At 45.0% G+C, this 24,885-nt stretch overlaps 1 protein-coding gene across 1 annotated transcript in view; it reads left to right on the forward strand.

The window, feature by feature from the left end:
- The first annotated feature begins 789 nt into the window (after positions 1-789).
- LOC135106884 (AT-rich interactive domain-containing protein 3B-like) overlaps positions 790-24,885 on the forward strand; it is a 120,519-nt gene continuing 96,423 nt past the window's right edge. Inside the window, exons 1-2 of the mRNA XM_064016257.1 lie at positions 790-1,138; positions 1,916-2,239. Of these exons, the coding sequence (XP_063872327.1) occupies positions 815-1,138; positions 1,916-2,239 (648 nt within the window). The 5' untranslated portion in view covers positions 790-814. The remainder of the gene's footprint in view (positions 1,139-1,915; positions 2,240-24,885) is intronic.

A 24,885-nucleotide genomic window follows, 5' to 3' on the forward strand; every position in this document is an offset into this window, starting at 1 on the left:
GCAAAGTGTACGAGTATACATCTTGTAGCCGCGAGCGGGTGCAAGGCTTCTATAAACATTGGTGCTTGTGTTGGCACGCCGCTGGTCCGCCATGCCTCGCTCAGGTGTTGGGAAAGGAGCGAAGGTGGCACGCAGTAACAGTGGAATGTCTTAGTGTGTTTTTGAATCTTTAAGGACGTCAGTGGAAATTTGTTAGTGATGGATATACGTACACGTGCGCGTACACACACACACACACACACACACACACACACACACACACAAACATTTTCAAATTTTGTCTTTTTTATATTTATTGTGTGTGTGTGTGTGTGTGTGTGTGTGTGTGTGTGTGTGTGTGTGTGTGTGTGTGTGTGTGTGTGTGTGTGTGTGTGTGTGTGCCTTTTTCTCAGTCTTTACAGGAAAACGGAGTAAATGTCGATATCTCATGTTTAAAACAATCATATTTCGATTCTTGTCAAATAATATCATGCTCCTATCTTTACAGAATTCAAGGCAGCGCTAGAACGTATATATTCGATTTTTATATACATTCTTAAATTATCATACGATTTAATTTCCATTTGATCTCCTTATATAGGAAGTTATTGATATCCACATTCAGTTTGTATTGAAATTGACTCCATTACGTTGAAACATTTTTTATGACTTATTCTTATTTGTTTCTGTATGTTGTGAATACTACCATTTAACTTATAAAAGAGTCGATAGTGATAAACTTATTTTGTTCTTCCTTTGTGTTGCTCAGTGTACCTGCCTGACGCTCCCCCTCTCTCTCCCCTTCCAGTGCATCAAGAGTGAGGGCGTGACCAGCATGGAGGAGGACAACGGACCCGTGGGCATGGGCGTGGGGGGCATGGGCGTGGGGGGCAGGGACAGCCCTTTGAAGCCCGACATGAGCATGGTGGAGGGGGAGGACATTCTGGCCAAGCTGAAGGAGCAGGTGTCATCGGCTACCACCACCCTGCTGCCCCCTTCCACCGCCTTGCCGCCCCCGACACACTCCCCCTCACACAACCTCAACAACAACCACAACAGCACTAACAATAACAACGCCAATAACAACAATAACAACAACAGTGTTCATAGCATATACGATCGACTCCACACGCTATTGCAGGCTAAGAAGAAAACGGAGGTGAGAGAGAGAGAGAGAGAGAGAGAGAGAGAGAGAGAGAGAGAGAGAGAGAGAGAGAGAGAGAGAGAGAGAGAGAGAGATTCCCTTAGTCAGTCAGTCTTGCCAAACCAGGTGTGAGCGTGGGAGTGTTGTATGGGCGTGTGTGGTCTGCTCTGGGTGTGTCTGTGGGTGAGGGTGTCGGTGGAGCGTGGTGTGGAAGCGGCGGTGGCAGTGGTCGAGGTGGTGGCGGAGCGTAGCGGGAGGAGGGCATGTGGAAGACTGACTAACGTTCCTGTACTGAGTGGTGGCGCGGTGCAAGTCTTGTGTGTGTTTATCTTTTCGTATCAGAGTGACTGGAATGGACTCGGTCATCAGGTTTTTAATGCTGAGTCAATAGGAAACTTTGAGAATAGATATGTTTATGGAGGGTGATGATAGGTGGATATACATAAACTTGTTTTATTCAGGGACTGCCACGTGTAGATCTGCTGGGTTTTTGCAGTCTCCTTTATGTTTTTATGTTTTTTTTTTATATAAATAGAATCATCATAGAAAAGGAACAAGAAAGGTAATGAAGATATGAGTGAATGAATAAAAAAAGACTAAGGAAGGGAAGAAAGGTAGAGGGATGAAAAAAAAAGAAAAAAATGGAGTTTAATGCTGTGAAAATAATCAAAGTTAGAATGAAGAAATGAATGAATGAATCAATCAATGCATGTGTAGCATGTGTGCTGTTTAACCTCAGCATCGCGTGCTGTAATTGGTGTGCCTTGCTGACGCTGTGTGTGTCTACCGCAGGAGGACGGTGACGGGGAGGAGGACTCGCGCGACCTGGTGCTGCGGGCGGAGGCGCTGCACCGCCAGCGGGAGTCGCTCTTGTCGTCGCCACAGGCGCTCATGAACGCCATGCGGGGCGGCGGGCCGCCCTCGCTGGTGCCGCCCGGGCCACACCTGCCCTTCATCCCCAGCACGGTCGGTCTGCCGCCCACCACGCAGATGCCGCCCACGCCTGGCTCGGCTGGCTCTCGCGACTCCTCGGGCAACGGCGCCCGCACGCCCTCCCACACGCCCGAGCCCCACCAGAGTCAGCAGTCCTGGAGCTTCGAGGAGCAGTTCAAACAGGTCAGCTGTTGATTTGTACGGTTGCGCACGCTCTCTCTCTCTCTCTTCCCCCCCCACACTCCCCAGGATAACATGACCTGAAGGAAATGATTTGTGCAGGTTTCTGTGAGTTACAAAGATTACCATGAGGTGCTGATGCACTCGTATCATGACAGGTTCCTAGGGCTTCCAGGGTTTCTGGAGTGTAAGGCTATGCATGGTGCAGATCAATGAAGCATCCTTAATTGTTGAGTGATATTTGCTTCTTAGATCCTAGAGCATTGAAGTTTTGTTCTCTTTTGAGTGTCTTGTTTTATTGAGCGCTCTTAGTTCCTGAGAGTCAGTCCATCTCACTCTTTTCTTTCTACACTTCTACTCCCTCACCATACCCTATGCTTTCAAAGTAACTATAAAGCTGCGAATATACGTACAGCTTAACCCGCTGTGATCGTATATATTACTACTTCCTTTTGTGTTTTCATCAGGATTTCCTCGTGTCTTTTCTCTTCTGCTGCTTTTAATACTTTTCAGTTTCACCTTCCTTCCCGCCAGTTCCTTTGCGAGAGGTCTTAATGTGATTATAAATTGTGGATGTACGAGCGAGCTTGCGTCATATGATCCTTTGTTATATTGCCTTTAGCTTTTGTTCTTTCTCTCGTCTCATTTTCATAGTGTCTTGTTTTCTCGCTCCTGTCTTCATAATTTTTCCTCGTCCCTCGATAACTTTTGCCTTTTATCGTATTCTTATTTATCGCTTCACTATGAGCGTACTTGCTTGCATATATATTCTTTGGTTTTATGGAAGTGTATATACGTATATTAGTGTTGGTATAGTCCCTGTAAATATGTAGGTGTACGTGTATGTACGTGTGTGTGTGTGTGTGTGTGTGTGTGTGTGTGTGTGTGTATGTGTGTGTGTGTGTGTGTGTGTGTGTGTGTGTGTGTGTGTGTGTGTGTGTGTGAAACACCCTTGAAAACATAAGTAAACTCCAATAAATCCTGTTAAAGATAGAAAGAAATACAAAACAAGACAAACACTAACATATCTTGAGGTCCTCACTAAGCTATTGTACAAGTAACCTACATAATATATATAACAACTAGCTGAAGAGACAGAGAGATAAGGCGCCGAAATGTTTAAGAAGACCTGAATACTTTGCAAAGTAACCTTCACTAGCTAATAGCGGAAGAGACTGAGATAAGGCGCCGAAGTGTTTAAGAATACTTGAATATCTTGCAAAGTAACACAGAGGGAGTTCCCGGGTGTGGCGAGGCGCGCGAGGTCCACGGAGCGTAACAGTTGGACGTGCATGTAACCTCGAAGCCCGGCGTGGCATTGGGCGACCCGGGCTTGGATGGTGCGAGCCAGCGAGCGAAGCAGAGGTCGATTACCACCAAGACTCGTCCTTGTGACTGCGACTCGAGTGCAAGGGAAGACCGCCCGCCTCCCCTCCACATTACGACGCGTGTGCAGGAGGAGAGAAAGAGCTGTTTTGGCGTGTCGGCGCGGCGGTGACTGTGTCCCTCTCGCTCTGTGCTCGTCGGTTATGATTGGTGTACGGGCGTTGACTCCCTGCCGAGGACGGGTTTGGCTGGGACTTATCGCTAGCGGGAGGAAGGCTCGTATTGGTGTGTGGGCGTGGCGGTGTTTACAGCCGTCGTGCCCGCGTGCTTAGGTCATGATATGCTAATGAAGCAACAACGAGTGTCAATCAGCGAGTCTCCGCCGCGGCCCCCGAGCGCAGGTACCAACACCTTGGTTCCCGCGGCACCACCAGGACACCGCCAGACGCAACACTCCCATTAGCATTCTTGTCTGCAGAGAACAGCGCGCCGTGTTGCGATGCGTTGTGTTGCACACTGCACAGCGCCGGCAGTAGTGCGCAGTAGAGTGACAGCAGCTGCACAGGGCCAACGATATGCTGTTTAGGAAGTGTTTGTTTGTTTGTTTAACCCTTTCAGTGATAAAACTATTTTTCTCATAATCACCTACGACTTTTCAGGCACTTATTTTTTGTACTACAGTCTTTTAAACAATTCTGTAGCTTAAGAAAGACAAAAGTAACTTTCCATTCAGTCTGTTCTGTGTGTCCATGCAAGCACTTCTTTACAATGCCCTGAATGTCAACAAAGGGAAACGAAAGCAGTGAGAAGATTAAGAAGATGACCAGATGTTGCGACTTTGATGAATTTGCAGATTTATTTTGGTGTATATTAAAGGCATGTTTTCATTACTCAGTATTCCTTCGGATCATTTATCTTCGTGTTACCTGAAAACCCTGAAAGCTTGAGTGTTGTGTGAATAAAAGCACGTGATAAATTTCCCCCAATTATATTACACACACACACACACACACACACACACACACACACACAAACACACACACACACACACACACACACACACACACACACACACACACACACACACACACATGCGAAGGATCTGCAATATCATCTTTCTTTTTTTTTTCTCCTCCCACTTTTGCATGAAGATTTTTAACGAGACTTGTTCATGAAAGGGGAAGAAAAAAGAATGCGAGGGAGAAGAAATGTAATGTAATTATCGTATCTGCACTGTCACCATCACTCAGGGGTTTGGAGCAGAGAGATTTTTTCCTCGAGCCAAGGAATATGATAACGTTTGGTTAGCATAATACTTTAATGCTGTATAAGTTTAGCGCAATGCTCACTAATCTTGGGACATTACCTAAGGTTCAGCGCTATATGCTCTGCTCAACTCATTTACTCTGTTTCAACTCAATATAGAACGATGCAATACTGTGCTATATAAATACAAAATAAGATAAAAATACAATATATTGCAGTAGACATACATTACAGTTGAATACAATATACAATACAGTACAATACAGCAAGATATAAATACAAGTTGCACTACGAATACAATACAATACAAATACAATACAGTACGATACTATATACTATACAACAGTCCTAATTCAATCCCAAAATCCTTCTCCTTAGCACCAACAATACCAACACCACCACCACCACCACCAACAACAACAACAGTAACAATTCTCCTTCTTCCTACGACTTTAGTTAATAAGAGGAGTGAGTATCAAGACACCTCAGAACATCACCAAACTGACCAACCAGCCAACCAGCAATTTGAAGCCCTCTCCTCGACACACCTTGTTTTTTTTTTTTTTTTTTTTTTTTGAAGAGGGAGAAGGTAACCGGGACATCCTTCTGCCATTTCATTTACTTTTCTTTTTAATTCCTAACCAGTCTCCATGACACGTGAAACAAAAAAAAAAAAAAAAAAACGACAACAACTGAACACACATACACACACGCACTTAACACGGCACTTCATAAAACACACACACCTGCTAATTAAACACGTGCGCCAGACGATAAAGTCAAGATGGGGGAGATAGGAGAGAGCTGCGCCTAATGATAGCTATATATGAGGAGAAACCCAAGTGTGTTTACTCTCACTTCCTCCTGCATGAACGCGGCACGGGGAGGGGAGAAAACGAGCCGATAAGACGGTAATTTATATACGTATGATGAATATGATTAAGAGGAGGAGGGGGAGAAGGAGGAGGAGGGGAGTTCGTAGTAAGAGGAGAAAGAATAGGAAGAAAGATTATTATTATGATCGAAACAATAAGAGGAAGAGGGGTGAAATGGGGGAGGAGGTGGTGATGGTGGAGGAGGAGGGGGAGGAGGGAGGAAGGAAGCTAAGAAAGAGTAGTGTAGGGAGAAGAGGGAAAAGAAAAGACAGATATAATGAATAAATTAGGAGAGAGAGAGAGAGAGAGAGAGAGAGAGAGGGAGAGAGAGAGAGAGAGAGAGAGAGAGAGAGAGAGAGAGAGAGAGAGAGAGAGAGAGAGAGAGAGAGAGAGAGAGAGAGAGAGAGAGGGTACGTGTTTTACATTATTCCTTCAATTTACTTTCCCTTTACTCCTCCTTCACCTGTTTTAATCCCTCTCTCTCTCTCTCTCTCTCTCTCTCTCTCTCCTGCGCCATTATACCAAGACAAGGCAGAACCAAGGAGCGGCGCCCCACCTCACCCTTAACACTTCTACCAGGCATCACGGTTGTCATGAAGCTCTGGCGGCGGCCGGGAGAGAAAGAACCACCCCTTACGCCCCTGCTGACTGTCCCTGAGGTGTCACGCGGGCACTGAAGGGGAGGTTGTAGAGCATTGCGTGTCGCGTGAGGGGCGTCGCGGCGAGACAATGACCCAGTATTCTGAAACGCTTGGCTCTCGCACCACGATAATTTTCAAAGGCCACAGAGATAATCAACCGGGTCCTCATGTGTTTCTCTATGTTTTCATGTAGAAATCTCGTTAATCTGTCTCTAGAAGTATATAAAGAGCCTTAAAAACCAGTGTAGATTCAACCAGCAGTAGAGTCTTTTGAATGTAGTGGAGATGCGGCGCTGAGCTGTTTCAGAATATGGTCCATTGTGTATTGTTGCCGTGGTAGTCTTCCTCGTGTTGGCAACCACCGGCAGCGCGGGGAAACGTAAAGGTGACGTCGTCGGGCCGCCGCCGCTTTGCTGATCGCCGGCTCGCGTCGCTCCGGGTTTCCTGTTTTCTCTCGGTTGGCCTTAACGACTGTGAATAAATGGCTGGGCTGCGTAATGATATCCTTGGGTAATGTATTCCCGTGTTTGATATTTTACTGCCGTATTAGAAAGCAGCGCCGAGTGGAGGGGGTTTGCGCGGGAACGTCTTGGGGAGTAGTTTGTCTCTGGCGGAGGTTTATCGCTTTATGACTCGCACTGAGGCAAAAACTGTGAGTGTTACCGTGCAGGCTACAGCGGCGGGTACACAGGCTGGCTATAGGGGTGGTGATGCGTGTTTAGGTATGGACGGAGGGAAGAGGGATGTGGGAAATGCGAAGCGTTCATTCTCTTGTGTTTTTCTATTTATTTATTTTTTCATAAGGAATACGTATTTAAGTCGACTTGCTTTTGTTGGTTCTTTTTTTATTTTTATTTATTTTTTTTTTATTAGATATGCATCTTTAACTCAACTTATTTTTTTCAGGATCTTTATTGTCGAGACTTATATACAGGGCAGATTCATCGTTGGCACTTACAGAACATCCAAGTAGGCATTTCATTCCATCCACTTCATTGGCAGTGCAGAGTCCAGTTTATAAAGTGGAGTAGCCTGCATTCACTTTCTCTGTGTTGTGCGTGTATTAGTCAGTCTTAAGTCTTCTTGTCTTATAATCTATCAGTTTTCAGGTTTTATAAGGAGACTGTCACCTGACCTGATTTACGACTGGAAGAAAACGCTATAAGCAGTTGAAAAAGAATGTGACGTTAGCAGACTTCTCATAGAGACAATTTGCTTCTCTGGCTTTCATATTTCATCAGAGTATTTGCAGAGTTGCACGTGCAGCCGACACTTTAGGCCGCCCAGACACAATGGTAATAGTACAGTTGTTGGGAGCGTTTTGCATGGCTTGTTTTATGTGTCTTTGTCTCCGCGACAAGCCGGGTGACAGGGTCGAGTGGGGTGGAAACACGCGGCTGGCGGGGGAGCATGACTGATGGAAGTGTTGGCGGCGGAGGTGAAACGCGCGCTGGGAAAGTGAAAACCCCGCGATCCCGGCATGACGCGCCCTGCCCCTCACAGGTTAACAGGATTAAGATCTGCATAACGTCCTGCAAAAAAAAAACGAGTTGCCCATATAGACCAAGTTTTTACAGAAGAGTCATACTTTCATAATAACAATGCGGATGTGTGAACGAGAAGCATATCTGGAACTAAAATATTGAAACTAACATTTGCTTGTGGTTGATGTCGCTGAGCTAACTTCATATGGCGTCTGATTACGTTCGTTATAGCGTGGTGAAAAATAACAGCAATGCATGTATAGACAAATGAAGCAAATAGCTAAATTGTTTCACACGTCTCACTCTTTCTAGTTAGGATGAATGTACATGTAATTGGCTTTTCTCTTCAGGCACTTGCTCCTCAGTGGATCTTTTTTTCTTCTTCGTATTTTTTACCTCCTTTCTTGTTGCTCTTGTCCAAAGCCTCTTAAAAAAAAAAAGTTTGGTTCGCAGTACAAAGCAGGTCAAGTAGCGCCGCGAGAGGAGTTGGGAGCCACGCAACACTCTGCCACCGAGGGCCACTGTGGGACACATGGTCGCCTGTAGGCAAGGAAGTAAGAGGTCGTTTGCTTATTGCTGGGTAGCGCACTAAGCGGTAGCGGTACTAAGAAATGAAAGAGAAAATGAAACTTGTTCCTTCTCCAAACACGTCCTGATGCCGGTGGTGAGCAGCGCGCTTCGGGGTTGGTGCGGCGAGGGCGAAGAAGGCAAGAGTTATAATTGCTATACTCGTAGTACAGATGACATAAACGGGACAAATAGGATCTAAGGAATATCTGTTGTGCCACGTATCACTACAATGAGGGGAGGACATAAAAGGGTATGTGATGAGCCACGAATCACTATTATAAAGCTACGAGCGGGTGAGCTACGTGTGGGGGGTGGGAACTCTCTCTAAATCTTGCCTGGAAAGATCACGATCAGCCGCATAATGTGTGCGTGACGCAGCCTCGCCGCCCCCTCACCTCACCGCCAAGTGCGTCTTGTAACATCGAACTCAAGGCGTTTCTGAGTCACCCTCCGCGACCCACGTGTGCCATGGATCTCTTTCCTGACCTCGCCGATCATAAGCCAGCGCTGAGGTCATCGGGACCCTCCCCGCTGATCCCAAGTTAGGTCGTCCCCGGGTCACGAGCTCCCCTGGCCCGCGTTATCGGCACAATGTTCTCCTCAACAGTCGCCGAATTTACAGGAAACTGCCGCGAGGGACAAAAGCGCTAATGACTCGGACGGTGATAAGCGACGTGATGGATGGCCGGCGCAGCGAGGCGGCCCGGCGGTGTAGCGGCGTGTGGCGGCTGTGTGTGTGCTGTGTGTATGCCGTGTGTGTGCTGTCTATACTGTGCTGTGTAGCTGTGCAAGGGTCAGGCTGTGATTCAGCTGTCGGTGCAGTGTGTGGTGGCGTTCTTCACAGCCCGGTTCAGCAAGTAAGGGGAAGTGAACTCTGAGGTCGTGGTTCATGCTGGGTCAGGGTGCCGAGTCCTGTAACTCACGGCCTCTTTTCTTAGACCCTTTTCTCCTTCACTCCTCCTTTCCTCTTTCCTCCGTCTCTCCTCCTCTTCTCTTTCCTTGGATCTTTTTCTCCTTCTCTTCAACTTTCCTCTTTCCTTGGACCATTTCCTCCTTCCCTCCTCCTTTCCTCTTTCCTCCTTTTCCTCTTTCCCTCCTCATTTCCTCTTTCCTCCTTTCTTCCTTCCCTCTTCATCTCCTATTTCCTCCTTCCTTCCTTCTCTCCTTCCTTTCCCCTTTCCTCCTTCTTTCCTTCTCTCCTTCCTTTCCCCTTTCCTCCTTCCCTCCTTTTCTCCTTCCGTTCCTCACTCCTTCCCTTCCTCTCTCCTCGGCCCCCCACACTCCATCACTGCTCCCCTCCCTCGTTCCCGTCATTCTCCATTAATCGCCGTCCGTGGAGGCAATGAGGTCCGGCGCCGCGCCCCACACCGCCACCCATCAGCCCAAGTCAGTCCCGGCCACCTCTGGTATTATCAAGGTTTACGTAGTGCTGTGGTGGGGCGGGAGTGAGACAGGGGAGTGAGAAGCGCGCATTGTTATCTGACAGTAACTTAGACACTCATGTCATCTTAACGTAGCTCAGAAAGAATTGCAGTGTCTTTTAAAGTGATGTACGGAATGTATTATCTCTCTGTCTCTCTCTCTCTCTCTCTCTCTCTCTCTCTCTCTCTCTCTCTCTCTCTCTCTCTCTCTCTCACTCACTCTCTTTGTTTCTCTCTGACATTTCTACATCCACCCAACACTAAGCAAGGCAGGAAAACGCTTAAAACCAACTCCCTTCTTTCCCCACCAACCCACTTTTCCTCGTGGTCAGCCATAGCAGCGAGGGGCGTTTCCTACCATGACCCGGGACCTCCGCCATCTTTATAGTGGTTTGATTACGTGGTATCAAATCATTGGCCCCGCCCAGCGCACCGCCGCGGCCGCTGGTTGGTGCGATGCGTTTGATTGTCCCCGAGTCCCTGCCTCTCCCATTGGTTCACGCGGCGTAATTGTGTGCAGATCAAAGCCTCCCGTGCTGTGCCTTCCGTGCTTTGTGTCCCTCTGTCATTTTCCCAGCGCTATTTCGTGTACTGGTCTTTTTCTGTGGTTTGTTATGGGAGGGTGTTCTGTGCGAGTGTTGCTGAGTTGAAGGAAGTGAGGGAAAGGTTCTTTTCTGTTTTCATTGGTTAGTTTAGTGGGAGAGAAACGTTTTTTTGTCATCAGTGTTTTTCGTGATGATCTGCCTTGCCTCGCTCTGCTGGCTGTAGTTCAGTCGTTCTAGCTTGTTACAGGAAGCAGAATGTCTGTGTGAGATGTAGAGATTAGTTTAGTATTATAGGGACGTTTTCTGTACATTCTTTCGAGCTCTGTACTGTCTCCCACCTTCCTGGTTGTAGTTCAGTGGTTTTATTTTGTCATGTGAAGCAGACAGAATATTCGTGTGAAATGCGTAAAGAGGGAGAGATTTAGGTATATCTTTCTGCTTTCACCGTATAGTGTCTTTCATGTTCTCTACATAACCTCCTCTTCTCAGACGTCAGTAGCTTTTCCTGAGTTTGTAATAGGAAGCTGAAGAGAGACAGACAGGGAGGGGGACTGATCGTGCAGGCTTCATCGATCGAGTCTCGTGTAAAGCGTCTTCCTTCTTTCCGTTTTTTCCTTGTGTGTGTTGCTTTTCCTCACTTAGTTTTAGTAGCTTTCAGTTCTCCGATAGTGTCTGGAGGCGCATTGCTCTTTTGTGGTATGGAGTATCTTTTTCTTTCTCTCTGCTTCGATCTTGTGATGTGAGGGAGAGGTGCATTTTGAGGATTTCTACCACCTCCCTGTTTATATTTTCCCGTTCGTAGTTTGCCAGAGAGACGCTACAGAGAGAGTAAGTGAAGGGAAGAATCAACGCAGAAGATTTCCTGGCCATCGTGAAATATGACGTAGTTTGTGAGGGAAGGAAGATTATACGAAGAAATTTCCGTCTACTTTATCATATCTTTTCCTGGTTATCCTTTTTAGATTGCTTATAATTTGTAAAGGGGCAGAAGGTATTAAGATTTCCGCCTCTTCTCCTTCTTGTATCTTTTTTCCTGCTTATCCTTCTAATCCTAATCCTAGTCCTTGTTCGTTTATCTCTTAGCTTGACCTTCGACCTGCAGTATCCTTGTCTGCCTGGCTGTTCTTCCTCCCCTTTGTTTGTGTGTCTGTCTGTCTGGTTTGGTCTGGTGTGTTTGTCTGTCTGATTTGCTCTGGTCTGCTCTGGTATGATATAGGCTGGTCTCTCTCTCTCTTTCTCTCTCTCTCTCTCTCTCTCTCTCTCTCTCTCTCTCTCTCTCTCTCTCTCTCTCTCTCTCTCTCTCTCTCTCTCTCTCTCTCTCCCCCCCACCCTCCTTCACCCATCCACCCACCCACCCACCCACCCACCCACACACACACACACATTAGAGGCAGTAAGTGTGGTCTGTTCCGTCCACAGTTGCTGGTTTTTATAGAGGAAAAATGGAGTCGCCCTCGTTCAGAAAACAAACTTATGAAAACGTTTGTCTATTATGTATACAAATGATGCATAAGGGAGGAGAAGCAGCAGCAGCAGCAATAGTGTATTAACTATTGTTCCTTATTTTTTTCCCTTCCTTTACACATATATTATCAACAGTGTGTTTGTGTGTTTCTCTCTCTCTCTCTCTCTCGCTCTCTCTCTGTGTGTGTGTGTATGTGTGTGTGTGTGTGTGTCATGTATCTTAACATATATATGAATACATTGTTAAGAAAATCGTATGTTTTTCTTTCGTACTCTTTCTGTGTGACTATATATTTTGATATGTACAGTTTGACGCTTCTTTATGCTGTCAGTCATGTATCTTGACGTCCATCATGCACGTGTTGTTAAGGAAATATGGATGTTTTTCTCACTTTCTCTCGCTTTACGACTGCAGGTTTTGATACGTACGTTCCGAGGCTTCTTTGCAATGTCCTTTATAATGCAAGCGTTAATTAGTACTCTCATGGCAAGAAATAGTGATTTTCTACACTCACTTCCATTGTATCTTAAGTTTTCACACAGTCTTAAGCTCCTCTGATCTGCTAACATTCTAGTAATAAAACCAGACAAATGATAAATTCTTAAGCAAACAAAAGTATAAACCGTGACCATTGCTATCTTTGTCCTTTCATTCACTCCATCTATAGCAAATAATTTCCTGTATTTATTCCACCACGTACGTTTTCTACTTATCCTTTTTATATTTGACCTTAAGCCCTCACTGCCCCACCTCCTCCACTCCTCCACGTCCTTTGTTAGCACACTGACTTAGGAGGAGCAGCTCGAGAGGAAGAATTATGTTGTTAAGACGAGCAGCTGTCACGTGATGCTCCCCGGGCGGCAATGACCAGTGGGTGGGCGGCCCCGGGGCACTGCTGGCGGTCATTGGGAGTGCAGGGGTACAGAGCGGCCTGGGGTTGGGTATAGGAGGAGGACGTGAGGGAAGGCGAGGTTGAGGGAGGGCGAGAAGCAGCGACAGGGTGGCCGCGTTTGTGTGTGTGGCAGCAAATAGTTAATTACCGTGATGATGAAGTACCGCAGGGACCTCAGGACACGAGGTTCATGACACGGGACCAGTGCAACAACAGGCAACCCTCCCCTGTCCTTGCTCCGCCCAACCCCGCTCCGCCCCGGTTAGGATTATTAAATGCAATTAGGCCAAACCAGCGACAACGGAGCGGCAGGAAATGGAGATTGGTAATGGCATTTAATGGGCGACATTTACATTTTTATTACTTATTGCGTCGTGGTGTCCAGAGGCGAGGTATTCGTGCCATGGCCGGGATAAGATTCAGTGGTTCTTAAGCGCTTATTCTGCAACGCTGCTCTCTCATCATGACTATTTTCAAAGGCCATAGAGAAGACGACTAGCCGGGTTCTCAAGAGTGTTTCTCCTGTTGATAATGTAGAAATCTTGTTCATCTGTCACTAGAACGTGTAATTACCATTGAAAACCAGTGTTACCTCAACTACAGCCTTTTGAATGAAGTTGAGGTGCAGCACAAAAACGTTTCAGAATACGGCATTTAGTGTGTTTCTTGGTGTTTCTTACTACAATCATGGACAGAAGTCGAGAAACGTACCGTACCCTCATTCCGTATGTTTAGAGTTTTCCTCATAGCGTTAAGTCCTCAGATCTGGCAGTGGGAGAGTCTGATGAGAGAATGTGTGAGTGTTATGAGGGATAGTTATGAGCGTAAGAGTTTTGGGGGGGGTAGGAAAGAGTTATGAGCGAGTGGGGAGGGTTTGTAAGGGAGTGAGATTCTAATGAAGGAATGGGAAAGTTGTGAGGGAGTGGGAGAGTCGTGAAGGAGTGGGAGGGTTGTAATGTTCTGAGTGAGTGAGGAAGCTATTTGAGCACGGAAAAAAGATGTCACTTGAATACCAATAAAAAGAAGAAATATTGATTACTCATCTGTCAAAAGAAAAAAAGAAAAAATGCAACTCGCATTAAATGAAGAAAAAACATAAGTTGCGAAAAAAGAAAAAGAAAAGAAACACAAGTAAAAAAAGAATGACCTTAATCTTTACATATCTTTATAAATTTCCACTCATTCACTATAATACAAAAGTGTCGCCCTTCAAAGCCCCACCGTCTGTCTTCATTCACAACACGCAATTTATGCCTTCCTTATTCATTACCACCGTGTAATTTTGCTAATTCTGGAGGTAGCGGTGGAGGAGCCTTTCTTTCCCTCCCCTGCCCTACCTGAGCTGCCTCCCTACCACCGCCAGGGAAGTCATTATTATTGTTCCTCACTCCTGTACACGTGAAGGCTTACTGTGTTGGGGGGGGGGGGACTTGTCATAAGGAACCACAAAGGAGAAGCAAACACTGGTCTATACGTACCTGAGGATATGATACAGCTGGTGAGAATTGTATGTGTGTGTGTGTGTGTGTGTGTGTTTCTCTCTCTGCGTCTATGTGTCTGGTTTTGTTTCTTTTTCTATCTGTTTACTTGTTTCTGTCTCTGTGTGTCTGTTTGGCTGTCTGTTCTGTTCTGTTTTTCTGACTCTCTCTCTCTCTCTCTCTCTCTCTCTCTCTCTCTCTCTCTCTCTCTCTCTCTCTCTCTCTCTCTCTTAGCACCATATCAACACCTCCACAAGAACAAGAACGAAATAACAAAGCAAAAAACAAAGAGCACTCACTCTTACCAAACGCCCTCACATAAGAACACACACAACACAGAGGAGTGGAAGGGAGCAGGGGCGGGAGGAGGGGACGGGAGGAATGAGAGAGAGAGAGAGAGAGAGAGAGAGAGAGAGAGAGAGAGAGAGAGAGAGAGAGAGAGAGAGAGAGAGAGAGAGAATTGACGTGACAAGGCAGCTAGGTAGTGAGGTTGATGGGAAGAGGTTGAGAGGCGGGGCGGGAGGCGGGAGGCGGGAGGGGAAGGTTGGGGGTAATGTTATGATTTCCATGTTCCGGAGTCGCTGTGTGTCGTTACTCTGTTATTAGGGAGCTTATGCCTTCATTACGCCTCCGAGTTATACTACGAATTATGTTATAAATCAGATCGTTGCGGTTTTCGAGAGACGCTCCGCCCTGAGCCGCCGATGTGGTTTTGTGGTGCCGTGTCTCTCTGTATTAATTGTTTGGTATTTGCATGGTGTGTGTGTGTGTGTATGTGTGTACGTGTGTGTGTGTGTGTGTGTGTGTGTGTGTGTGTGTGTGTGTGTGTGTGTGTGCTTTTGTGGTCTGCCGTAATGGTGTGTTTGGTTCCCTGTGCTTTATTTTGCATGGTAATTTAGTGCTATAGCTTTACGGCGCACCTCGAGGACCTGCATGACTTTGTAATGGTGGCTATGGTAGTGGTAGTGGTGGTGGTGGTGGTGGTAGTGTACGGTATAGCTATTCTGTGTTATGTGCTCTGCTACTACTACTACTACTACTACTGCTACTACTACTACTACTACTACTACTACTACTACTACTACTACTACTGCTGCCGCCGCTGACAGGTCTATGAGTGAATTAATGAATGAGCAATAATGTTTGTGAGTGTCATTACAGTGTATTTTGTGTCCTTGTGGTTAGAGATCGATGTGTGATGAGGCTAAGTATGGGTGGGGATGGAATTGCTTATGACAGGGGTGGTGGTGGTGCTGGTGGTTGTGATTTATATGGGTGGGTTAATGGTTAGTGGTAATGGTGGTGGTGGTGGTGGTGGTAGTGGTGGTGGTGCAGTATTGTCATGTAGAAAGAGTAATACTGTGGAGTTTGCAGTGGTGATGTTCATGATGATGATGATGATGGTGATGACAGTAGAGGAGTGGTGGGATTATATGGTGATTATGTTGGTGGTGATGGTGATGGTGATGGTGATAGTAGTGGTGATGACGTAGTGAAGAAATGGCTGGATGATTTTGATGATGAGGATAGTGGTGGTAATGGAAGCGTTATGGTGATGATGGTGATGGTGCTGGCAAAAGAGATAGTGAAGCTCCTCCTCCTCCTTGTCCTCTCCTCCTCCTCCTCCTCCTCCTCCTCCTCCTCTTCCTCCTCCTCCATGCGCCGGGTAATCCTCCCTCATTCTGGCATTACCACTCATTAAATACTTTTCATAATGACTTAATTTGCATTCGCATCTCGCCGCACAGAAATTATTTGCATGTCAAATGGTCGAAGAGAACCGCAGGGAGATTGGCGGTGCTCGTGTCTGGCGGTGGTAGTGGTGGTGGCGGTGTTGGCGGTGGTGGTGGTGGTGGCGGTGGTGGTGGTGGCGAAGACGGTGGCGGTGGCGATGGTAAGGTAATGGTCCCCTCCTCCTCCTCCTCCTCCTCCTCCTCCTTCGCTTCCTCCTCCTCCTCCGTCGCCCGCACCTTCGTCGCTGCGGTACCGATATGTAGCGAAGTGATATTGGTGTGTGTTTGTCTGTGTGTGTGTGTTACAGTAGGTGAACGACTAGTTTGAAGAATGAGCTCTCTCTCTCTCTCTCTCTCTCTCTCTCTCTCTCTCTCTCTCTCTCTCTCTCTCTCTCTCTCTCTCTCTCTCTCTGTGACACACATACGAACACACAGTAATAAGCAACTATACATTTATTGACAACACAAATTACAGGTAAAACAAGAAAGCAAGGAAAAAAAAAAAAAAAAAAGAAAAACAGAAAACAATCCCATCAGTTAAGCATGTCCAGCAGTTTTAGTCATTCATTTATCTTTTATTCATCAATCTCCAATTACAACGTGCCTCACCTCATATCAGCAGCTGCTTCTCTTGCTTTGTTCCCGCGGACACTCAGCAAACCGGCCCTTGAGTGTCCCCAGCGCCGGAACTCAGAACAGTGCCTTGGCCAGTTCACTTCCTCTGGCAGTGAAACGAGACTATGGATATATTCTCAAAATCTTCCAAGCCGAACCTCCACTACTTTCAAAAGACTCTAGTTGAAGTTACATGGATTTTTAGTGGTATTTTCACGGTTCTAGTGACAGATTAACTAAGTTTCTACGTTATTAAAAGCAAAAGCAGCCTTGAAAACCCAGTTAATCATCTCTGTGGCCCTTTAAAATTGTCGTGGCGAGAAAGTAAAGCGTTTCTGAATACGGGCCTATGAGACAGATGTGAAGTCATGGTCAGTAGTCAAGTTATCTGATAATTTTGCGCTGCACTCACTTCCACTGTGTTTTAAGTATTAAATCTCGTATTTTAATTTACTGACGGTCCCTTTACGATGATTGATTCTTAGCATAACAGAATGGTTGTGACTGAGAATAGACGACCTGTACCCATTCCTATCCATAAATTCATCTAATATTCCTTTAAAAAGCAGCATCAGTACTTTCCTATTTAAGTTAATCATAAAGAAAAGAAACGTAGGGGGAAAAGATGAAAGGAAGGAGAGATCTTATGATTGAAAATAGACTGGTTGTACCAATCTATATCCATAAATTCATCTAGTACTCCTAAAAAAAAACATCGGTACTTTCCTTCCATGCCAATCACAACTCGATGCAACCACAAGTCAAGACACGAAGGGAGACAAGAAAGGAGTGAAGGAAAGAGACTCAACATTAGAAAAAGGAACAAGGAGAGAGAGAGAGAGAGAGAGAGAGAGAGAGAGAGAGAGAGAGAGAGAGAGAGAGAGAGAGAGAGGGAGTGCGAGGGGGGTTACTGGCTGTCACTTAGCTGTAATTTACGTCCGTGCGCAGGTTGTTATTAGGGCGTTATCACTTACATGTTGTTTATGCGTCGGGGAAGGTACAATTAGGCTTTTAGTAGCTCTCAATATTTACTCTGGCAGGTGGTGGGGCCTGTGTTTAGCAGCCACTGTTCGGCCAGCGCTGATACGATACACACTGGGCTGCCTTGTGGGTGCTGGCCGCTTCTGTGTGTGTCTGTGTGGGTGTGGGTGCGAGGGACAGAGAGATGACTAAGTACCATATTCTGAAACACTTGTTCCGCACCTCCACTACATTCAAAAGACTCTAGTTGAAGCTAGAGGTGTTTAGATAGTTCTAGTGACAGATTGACAAGATTTCTGCATTCTTAACACAAAAAACAGTCCTGAAAACCCGGCTAGTCATCTCTGTGGTCTTTGAAAATAGTCGTGGTGAGAGAGCAAAGTGTTTCAGAATACGGGCCTGTGTGTGTCGGCGTCTGAGGGACAGAAGAGTGTAAAGCGCATGTGTGTTTATCTCCCGGTCTCTCTGTTTGTCAGTGAGGCTTGACTGTGTCTCTGTTATGTTCCCATGTAAGAGGGTCAGGACTAGGTAAAGGGAGGTATGGGGGGTGAAGGAAGGGTAGGGAGGGAGAGGGATGGTGATGGAGGGTGGTGAATGGTGGTATGAGAGAGAGAGAGAGAGAGAGAGAGAGAGAGAGAGAGAGAGAGAGAGAGAGAGAGAGAGAGAGAGAGAGAGAGAGAGAGAGAGTCAGTTAGTCGCCTCCTGTCATCGTATTTTATCAAAGTATTGTTTCCTTCCTATAATAGCGCTACGGTAAACACACACACACACACACACACACACACACACACACTCTCTCTCTCTCTCTCTCTCTCTCTCTCTCTCTATTTGAGTATTATTGCTAATTATTTAGAGTTCTTAGAGTAGAATAAGAGAAAAGTATTACTCTCAATTCACAAGAACACACCTTCCAGCAACAGCAAACGAACAAAATATAAACAATCAAAACTTCATTAAAGAATAATGTGCATAAAAATAGCATTATAACATTCAACACAACAACAACACTCATCCCAACACCACATCACCAATTCATAAAAAAAAACAACAACAACAGCAGCAACAATTAGAACCAGCAAGGCGGGAGGGAACCAACGTAATATCAGCATATAGATTACTCACTCACCCCCACATGAGACCAGGCCAGGGGGAGGGGGAGGAGGGGAAGGAAAGAAGGGCAGGCAGGCAGGCAGGCAGGCAGGGAGGCAGGGAGAGGTTTGTGTGAGAGATAATAGAGACCCATTGACGGGGCACGGCAGCGAGATAGAACCAGGAGGGAGACTGACTGGCTCGGAGTCAAGACCGTGTCAACCCACCGAGAGATTTAATGGTGGCGATCCTGTTAATTTCGGGGAGAGATTCTGCTCTTAAGATCACTCGCGCGCTGCCGGGTAGAGCTGAGGGAACACGGGGTTACTAATGAATTCTGGTCAGGGAAGTTTGTGTCTGGGAGGCAAAGGCGCGGTCCTTGTGTGCGTACACCTGTGTCTGTCTGTGTACCTGTGTGTGTGTGCTGTGTTGTGAAGAATGGAAGGGGGAAAGGGAAAGGGAGGAAGAAGAATAAGATAAGGGTGTTAAGACGAGAGGGGAAAGAAGGAATAGGTGATAGATATGAGAGAAAAAATATGAAAGAAGTGGGTAGGGAAGGAGATATATGTGAAGAGAAAGTGGAGAGGATGGTAGGAAGGGACAAGGGAAGGAAGGAGGAACGGATGGGAATTAAGGAAGGAAAGATGACAGAAAGAAAGGAAGGTAAGAATGAAGTGGGGAAATAAGGAGGGATGAATTGATAGGAAATACGAAATACGAAAAGAAAAGAATAAAAAAAGGAAGAGAAAAATTAATTAAAAGGAGAGATGTAAAGGAAGTAAGGAGGGAGAGGAGAGAGGAATAGGAGGAATGGAGAAAGAAAGAGAAAAATGAAAAAAGGAAGAGGAAAGAAAAAAGACAAAAGGAGGAAGGAAAAGGACAGAGAAACAATGATAGACAGAAAGTAAGGAATATCAGTGAAACGAAGGAAACAAATAAAAGAACGCATGCGGGAAAGCAAGAAGGAAAGAAAAAAAGAAAGGAATTAGGAGAGAGAAAAGAAAGAAGAAAAAGAGATAGCCAAAAAAAAAGGAAGTAGGAAAAGGAAGAGAAACAAGAAAAGAAAATAAATTCTTAACTCCCTCACACAGTTTCCTCCACGAGACAACAACAGCAGGTTATAAACTCAAGATGAAATAATCAACCTTGAACACACGAGAGCGGCGCCTCAAATAAACAAAATCAGGAGAAATATATCTTAACTTCCTTTACGGTTGAGCGATGCACGTTTCTTTAATTCGCACCAAAGGAGAAGGCAGAGGAATGGCAATAAATGAGAGAAAGGAAAAGTGAGAGAAAAATAAGATGAAACGAGTGAATTATTGTAAGAAAAGAGAGAGAGAGAGAGAGAGAGAGAGAGAGAGAGAGAGAGAGAGAGAGAGAGAGAGAGAGAGAGAGAGAGAGAGAGAGAGAGAGAGAGAGAGAGAGAGAGATTAAAAACAAATAGCAGTTTAGTTACTTCACTGTAGAAAGAGGAGGAGGAGAAAGAGGATGATGATGATGATGATGATGAAGAGGAGGAGGAGAAGGAAGAGAGGAGGAGGAGGAGGAGGAGGAGGAGGAGGAGGAGGAGGAGGAGGAGGAGGAAAGGGAAGATTAAAAGAAGAGGAGGAGGAGGAGGGGGAGGAGGAGGAGGAGGAGGAGGAGGAGGAGGAGGAGGAGGAGAAGGAAAGTTATTTACACGTGTGGTCGAATGCAATTGTTTCTAGCTAGCGAGAGAGAGAGAGAGAGAGAGAGAGAGAGAGAGAGAGAGAGAGAGAGAGAGAGAGAGAGAGAGAGAGAGAGAGAGAGAGAGAGAGAGAGAGAGAGAGGCCCTAAAACCTATGCATTCATCACTACATATATACATTTTCACCGCCAATTTAGTATCTCCCACTGCTAGAGCGATTAAAGACACACCAACAAATCGAAAGGCATTGCAGAAGGAGAGGAATTGAATCCAAGTCTTGTACCGCGTCGCTTCTCTTGATAAAAAGAAGTACAAGAGAAACGAGCGAGAATTATTGTGATAGCGAAGGAATTATTATCGCTTATCTGAATCGTTCGCGGATGAATCTTGCGAGTCTGTTAATAAAAAAGAAAGAAGATAAGTGAAGGGGAATAAATATAACCTGCGAGCCACGTGAAGAGTTATTGGTTATAAATTAAAGAGTGTACCAAAAGGGGTTATTGTTTATATGAATGTTGAATGTTTATTTAAGTGTGTGATTTACGTGTCAGAGATGTGGAGAGTGTTGGAAGGTGTGATTTGTTATTACGTATAGATGAATAAGTAAATGGATAAATAAGCGAGGAAATGAACAGATGAACTGGGTAAAATTATTGATATATTTTCTGCATCTCGTATATATTCTCTCTCACATTTTTTTCTCTCTCTCTCTCTCTCTCTCTCTCTCTCTCTCTCTCTCTCTCTCTCTCTCTCTCTCTCTCTCTCTCTCTCTCTTCCCACCCTTCTTATATCACCCACACTCTCCTTTCCTCCTTCCCTCCCTCACAATCTTTCTCCTTCCTTCCCTCCCTCCCTCCCTCCCTCCCTCCCTCCCTCCCTCCCCCTCCCTCATCCCTCCCTAACACCATCTATCCCCTTCTCCCTCCTGCCCCAACACCCTCCTTTCCCTCCCTCTCTCCCTCCCTCCCTCCCTCCCTCCCTCCCTCCCTCCCTTCCCACTTCATTCATGGCTGGCACAGCTGATGTGTGGCACTACTTCTGTCTATGGGCTGGCACTGTGCCCTGGCGGCTTCCGCGTCCCTGGCGAGGCCGTGATGACACCCACTTCATCTTGCACCTCTTGTCTCCCACGCCCACACGCCACTATAAAATGCTTATGTTGATAATTACATTAGTTTGTCTGGGTATTGTTGTTTCTCCCTTATTCATTTATTTATTTATTTTTTCGTGTGGTTGTATGAAAGTTTTGTTTTGGTTAATGTATCTTTTTTTTTTTGGTTTGGTTATTATTTGTAAGGTTAATGTTTTTTTTATTTTCTTTTTATTTTGCATTTTTTTTTTCCTGTTATTTGCATTAGTTTGCCCTCGTATTCTTTCTCCTTCTTTAGTTCTCCCTTATGAAGTATTGGTCGATGGTATTTTGATGTATATTAGTAGTATTTAAGATTTTTGTTTTTCATTTTAAGCTCTGTATTAGATTTGACTGCTGATATTTGCCTTAGTTTGCCTTGGCGTTCTTTATTATTTTCTTTTTGTAGCTTTTATTAGTGTTATTTAGATGTTTATTAGTAGCATGTAAGAGAGAGAGAGAGAGAGAGAGAGAGAGAGAGAGAGAGAGAGAGAGAGAGAGAGAGAGAGAGAGAGAGAGAGAGAGAGAGAGAGAGAGAGAATAGTATAGGCCTTAGGCTTGTCATCCATCAGCAGGGCTACAAAGGGGAGGCACTGCTGCGGGGGGGGTGCCAGGAGGCCGCCATGGAGGGGAACAATAACACGAGGCACTAGAGTCTAGGGTGCCAGGGTCGGGGGTGCCAGTGTAGTCCTTATGGAGGGGCTGGGTGTGGTGGCTGCGTGGCTCCCTCTCTGGCACTCTCTGGCACTATCTCCGGGTAGGGTATTGGATCTGTTTCCTGTTGTATTAACGGCCCTGCCTCCCCTAATGGCGGAATCATGCCCCTTGGTACTCTAACTTCCCTCCGCCGTGTCCTTCTTCCCTTCCCTTCCTTTCTTTCCCCTTGTCTTTCCTCTTTCCTTCTCTTTCTTTCCTGTGTTATCTTTGCTCTTGGTCTGTCTTTTATTTCTCTGATTTTTTCTGTTTGTTTTCTCTATCTTTTCTTTCTCTCCTCTTTTATCTTTTCTGTTTCCCTTCTCTCTCTCTTTCTTTTTTCTTTCTTTCCTGTGTTGTCTTTGTTCTGTTTGTTTTATATTTATTGTTTTATTTACTTTTAATTTTTCTTTCTTTCTTTTATTTCTCTTCCTTCCTTTTTTTCTTAATGTCATCTTTTGTTTCCTTTCGTACTTCTCTCTTTTTTTTATGTCGTATATATATTTTTTTCCGCTTCCTCCTTCCCTCTTTATCTTTTCCTCTCGCTCACTTTTTTTCTCTTCCTCTTCTTCTATCTCCTTATGTTATCATCGGACTGTCTGTTCTTTTTTTATCGTTTCTTTTTAAGTCTTTTTTTTTTTCAAGATCACATTTATGGGGATTTATAATTCTCGTCTTTTCTTCTTTGCTTCTCTTAATCTTTCCTTTTCTCGCCAGTCACGTCTTTGTTTTGTTTATACTCTTTTCTTCATTTTTCATTTGTGTGTCTGTCGATTATTCGCTATTTCATTCTCAGTTTGAATTTTAACATATCAGATCTCTGTGTTTTTTTTATCTCTCGTTCTTCATTTAACTTCTTTTCTTAACGCCGTTTGGTTCCCCATCCCTTCTTCGACTATTAATTGCTTTCTTCTCTCCTTTTTCATTTTATCTTCCTTTGGTCACATATTTCAATCTCGTCTTCCTCTTATTTTTACTGTCATCTATTGTTCCTCCTTTTATCCATCCTCCACCTCATCCACTGTGTTTCTCTCGGGGCCAAAACAATATGCAGATGTAATAATTCAAGATAAAATTTATTAGCCACGTTTATATTAGTTTATTCAAGCTACTTTATATGTTTGTCTTGAGTCGTAAACTAGAGAGAGAGAGAGAGAGAGAGAGAGAGAGAGAGAGAGAGAGAGAGAGAGAGAGAGAGAGAGAGAGAGAGAGTTTCATATTTTCTTTGTTCTCTTCTTGCTTAGTTACTATCACTGTTTTTCTTCCTTTTCTTTCATTATTCACTTTTTCCTTCTTCCCTTCCTTTCATTGTTTCATTTTATTTTATTTTTTATTTTTAGAATTTTTTTCCTTTCTTTGTTTTCTTGTCTTTTCCTCTTTTTCTCTTTTCATTTTTATCACTTTGGCTTCTTTATTTCCCTTGTTTTTCGTCCTCGTCAGTATTCTTTGCTTTTTCCTCCTTTTGACATTTTTTTTCCTTCCTTTTTTCTTCCTCGTCCTCCTCCTCCTCCTTCTCCTCTTCCTAAGCACTGGTCACCATCAGAGCCGCCCCTTCAGCTTCCTGCCGTCTCTTCCCCCACTCCTCCATTCCTTTCCTTCCCTCCCTTCCTGTCTCGCTACTTAGGCCTCGGCCCGCCCTTATCTACTCCTGTGTTCTGCGCGTTTTCTAATAATAAGCTGTAATGGCACGTGCCCGGCCACTGTCAGGCTCGGCTGGTCTGGGCGGGGCAGGGCGGAGACGTCTACGAGGAAGCAAAGACTCGTATTTTAAGGGAGTCTTGGGGAGTGTATGGGAGTTCGTGTGAGTCTTAAGGATACATGTGAATATTGTACATGATACCAGGAGTCCTATTGATCTGTAATGTGTGTATCTGTCTATTTACTATTATGAGGGAACTACGTGTGGAAAAACAGGATGGATACAGAACAAGAATGGCTGTGCTTGATTGAGGGATGAAAGGTTTGAGTAGACTGGATAGAGAGTGGAATGAGGCTTAACTTAAGAACCTAAGGGTAGCTACAAGAAGCCAGTAGGCCTACACGTGGCAGTTCTTGTGTAAAATACCTGTGTATCTATACTCATTCATTATCCCTATTCATAATTTTATTTGATCTTTTTAAAGCGTCCTACTGACTTTGCACGAACAATTTGACTATTGAATCTATTCCTGTCATCGGTCATTCTATATGAATCAATATTTTTCTATTTTTATCTAACTTTATCAACCTTGAGTCCATTACTTTTTGCCCTTTCCAGACTAGTAACCCTTAGGATCCTGTTTGCCTTTATCATATCCGTTATGCCACTTAAATATCTATAATTGATTGCCCCTTATATCTGCACCTCTCTAACTAAGCAAGGAAACACAGTAAACCTTTAGATAGAAACATGAAGGGAATACGAGTGTCCCTGAACGTAGGAGAGACAAGGAGTTTGATCTAAAGAGGAACTGGGCAAAGGCTAGGCAGAAACCTGATGATCAATTTAAAAATCACCCATGAAAACCTGTTGCCTTTGAAGAATATTCTCATGAGATCCTGAAGCGTTTGAAAATATGAAATTGTCACGGATTTCTTGCTCATTACTGTTTTAATATAAGGACATTTCACACACAAGGGGTATCATTAAAACTCAGAGGCTCCCCTTCCCTCTTTGCCATTGTGTCCGGGCGGGTGATACGAGGCACGTGTGGGGGAGGGAAGACCAGAGGCACGTGTGGAGGGAGGACGAGCTCGAGGCAGTGACAATCTTTTGTTTATGGTGGCAAGGGAGCTTA

This window comes from Scylla paramamosain, chromosome 14, assembly GCF_035594125.1.
Source record: "Scylla paramamosain isolate STU-SP2022 chromosome 14, ASM3559412v1, whole genome shotgun sequence".
In the NCBI taxonomy this organism is placed as follows: Eukaryota; Metazoa; Arthropoda; class Malacostraca; order Decapoda; family Portunidae; genus Scylla; species Scylla paramamosain.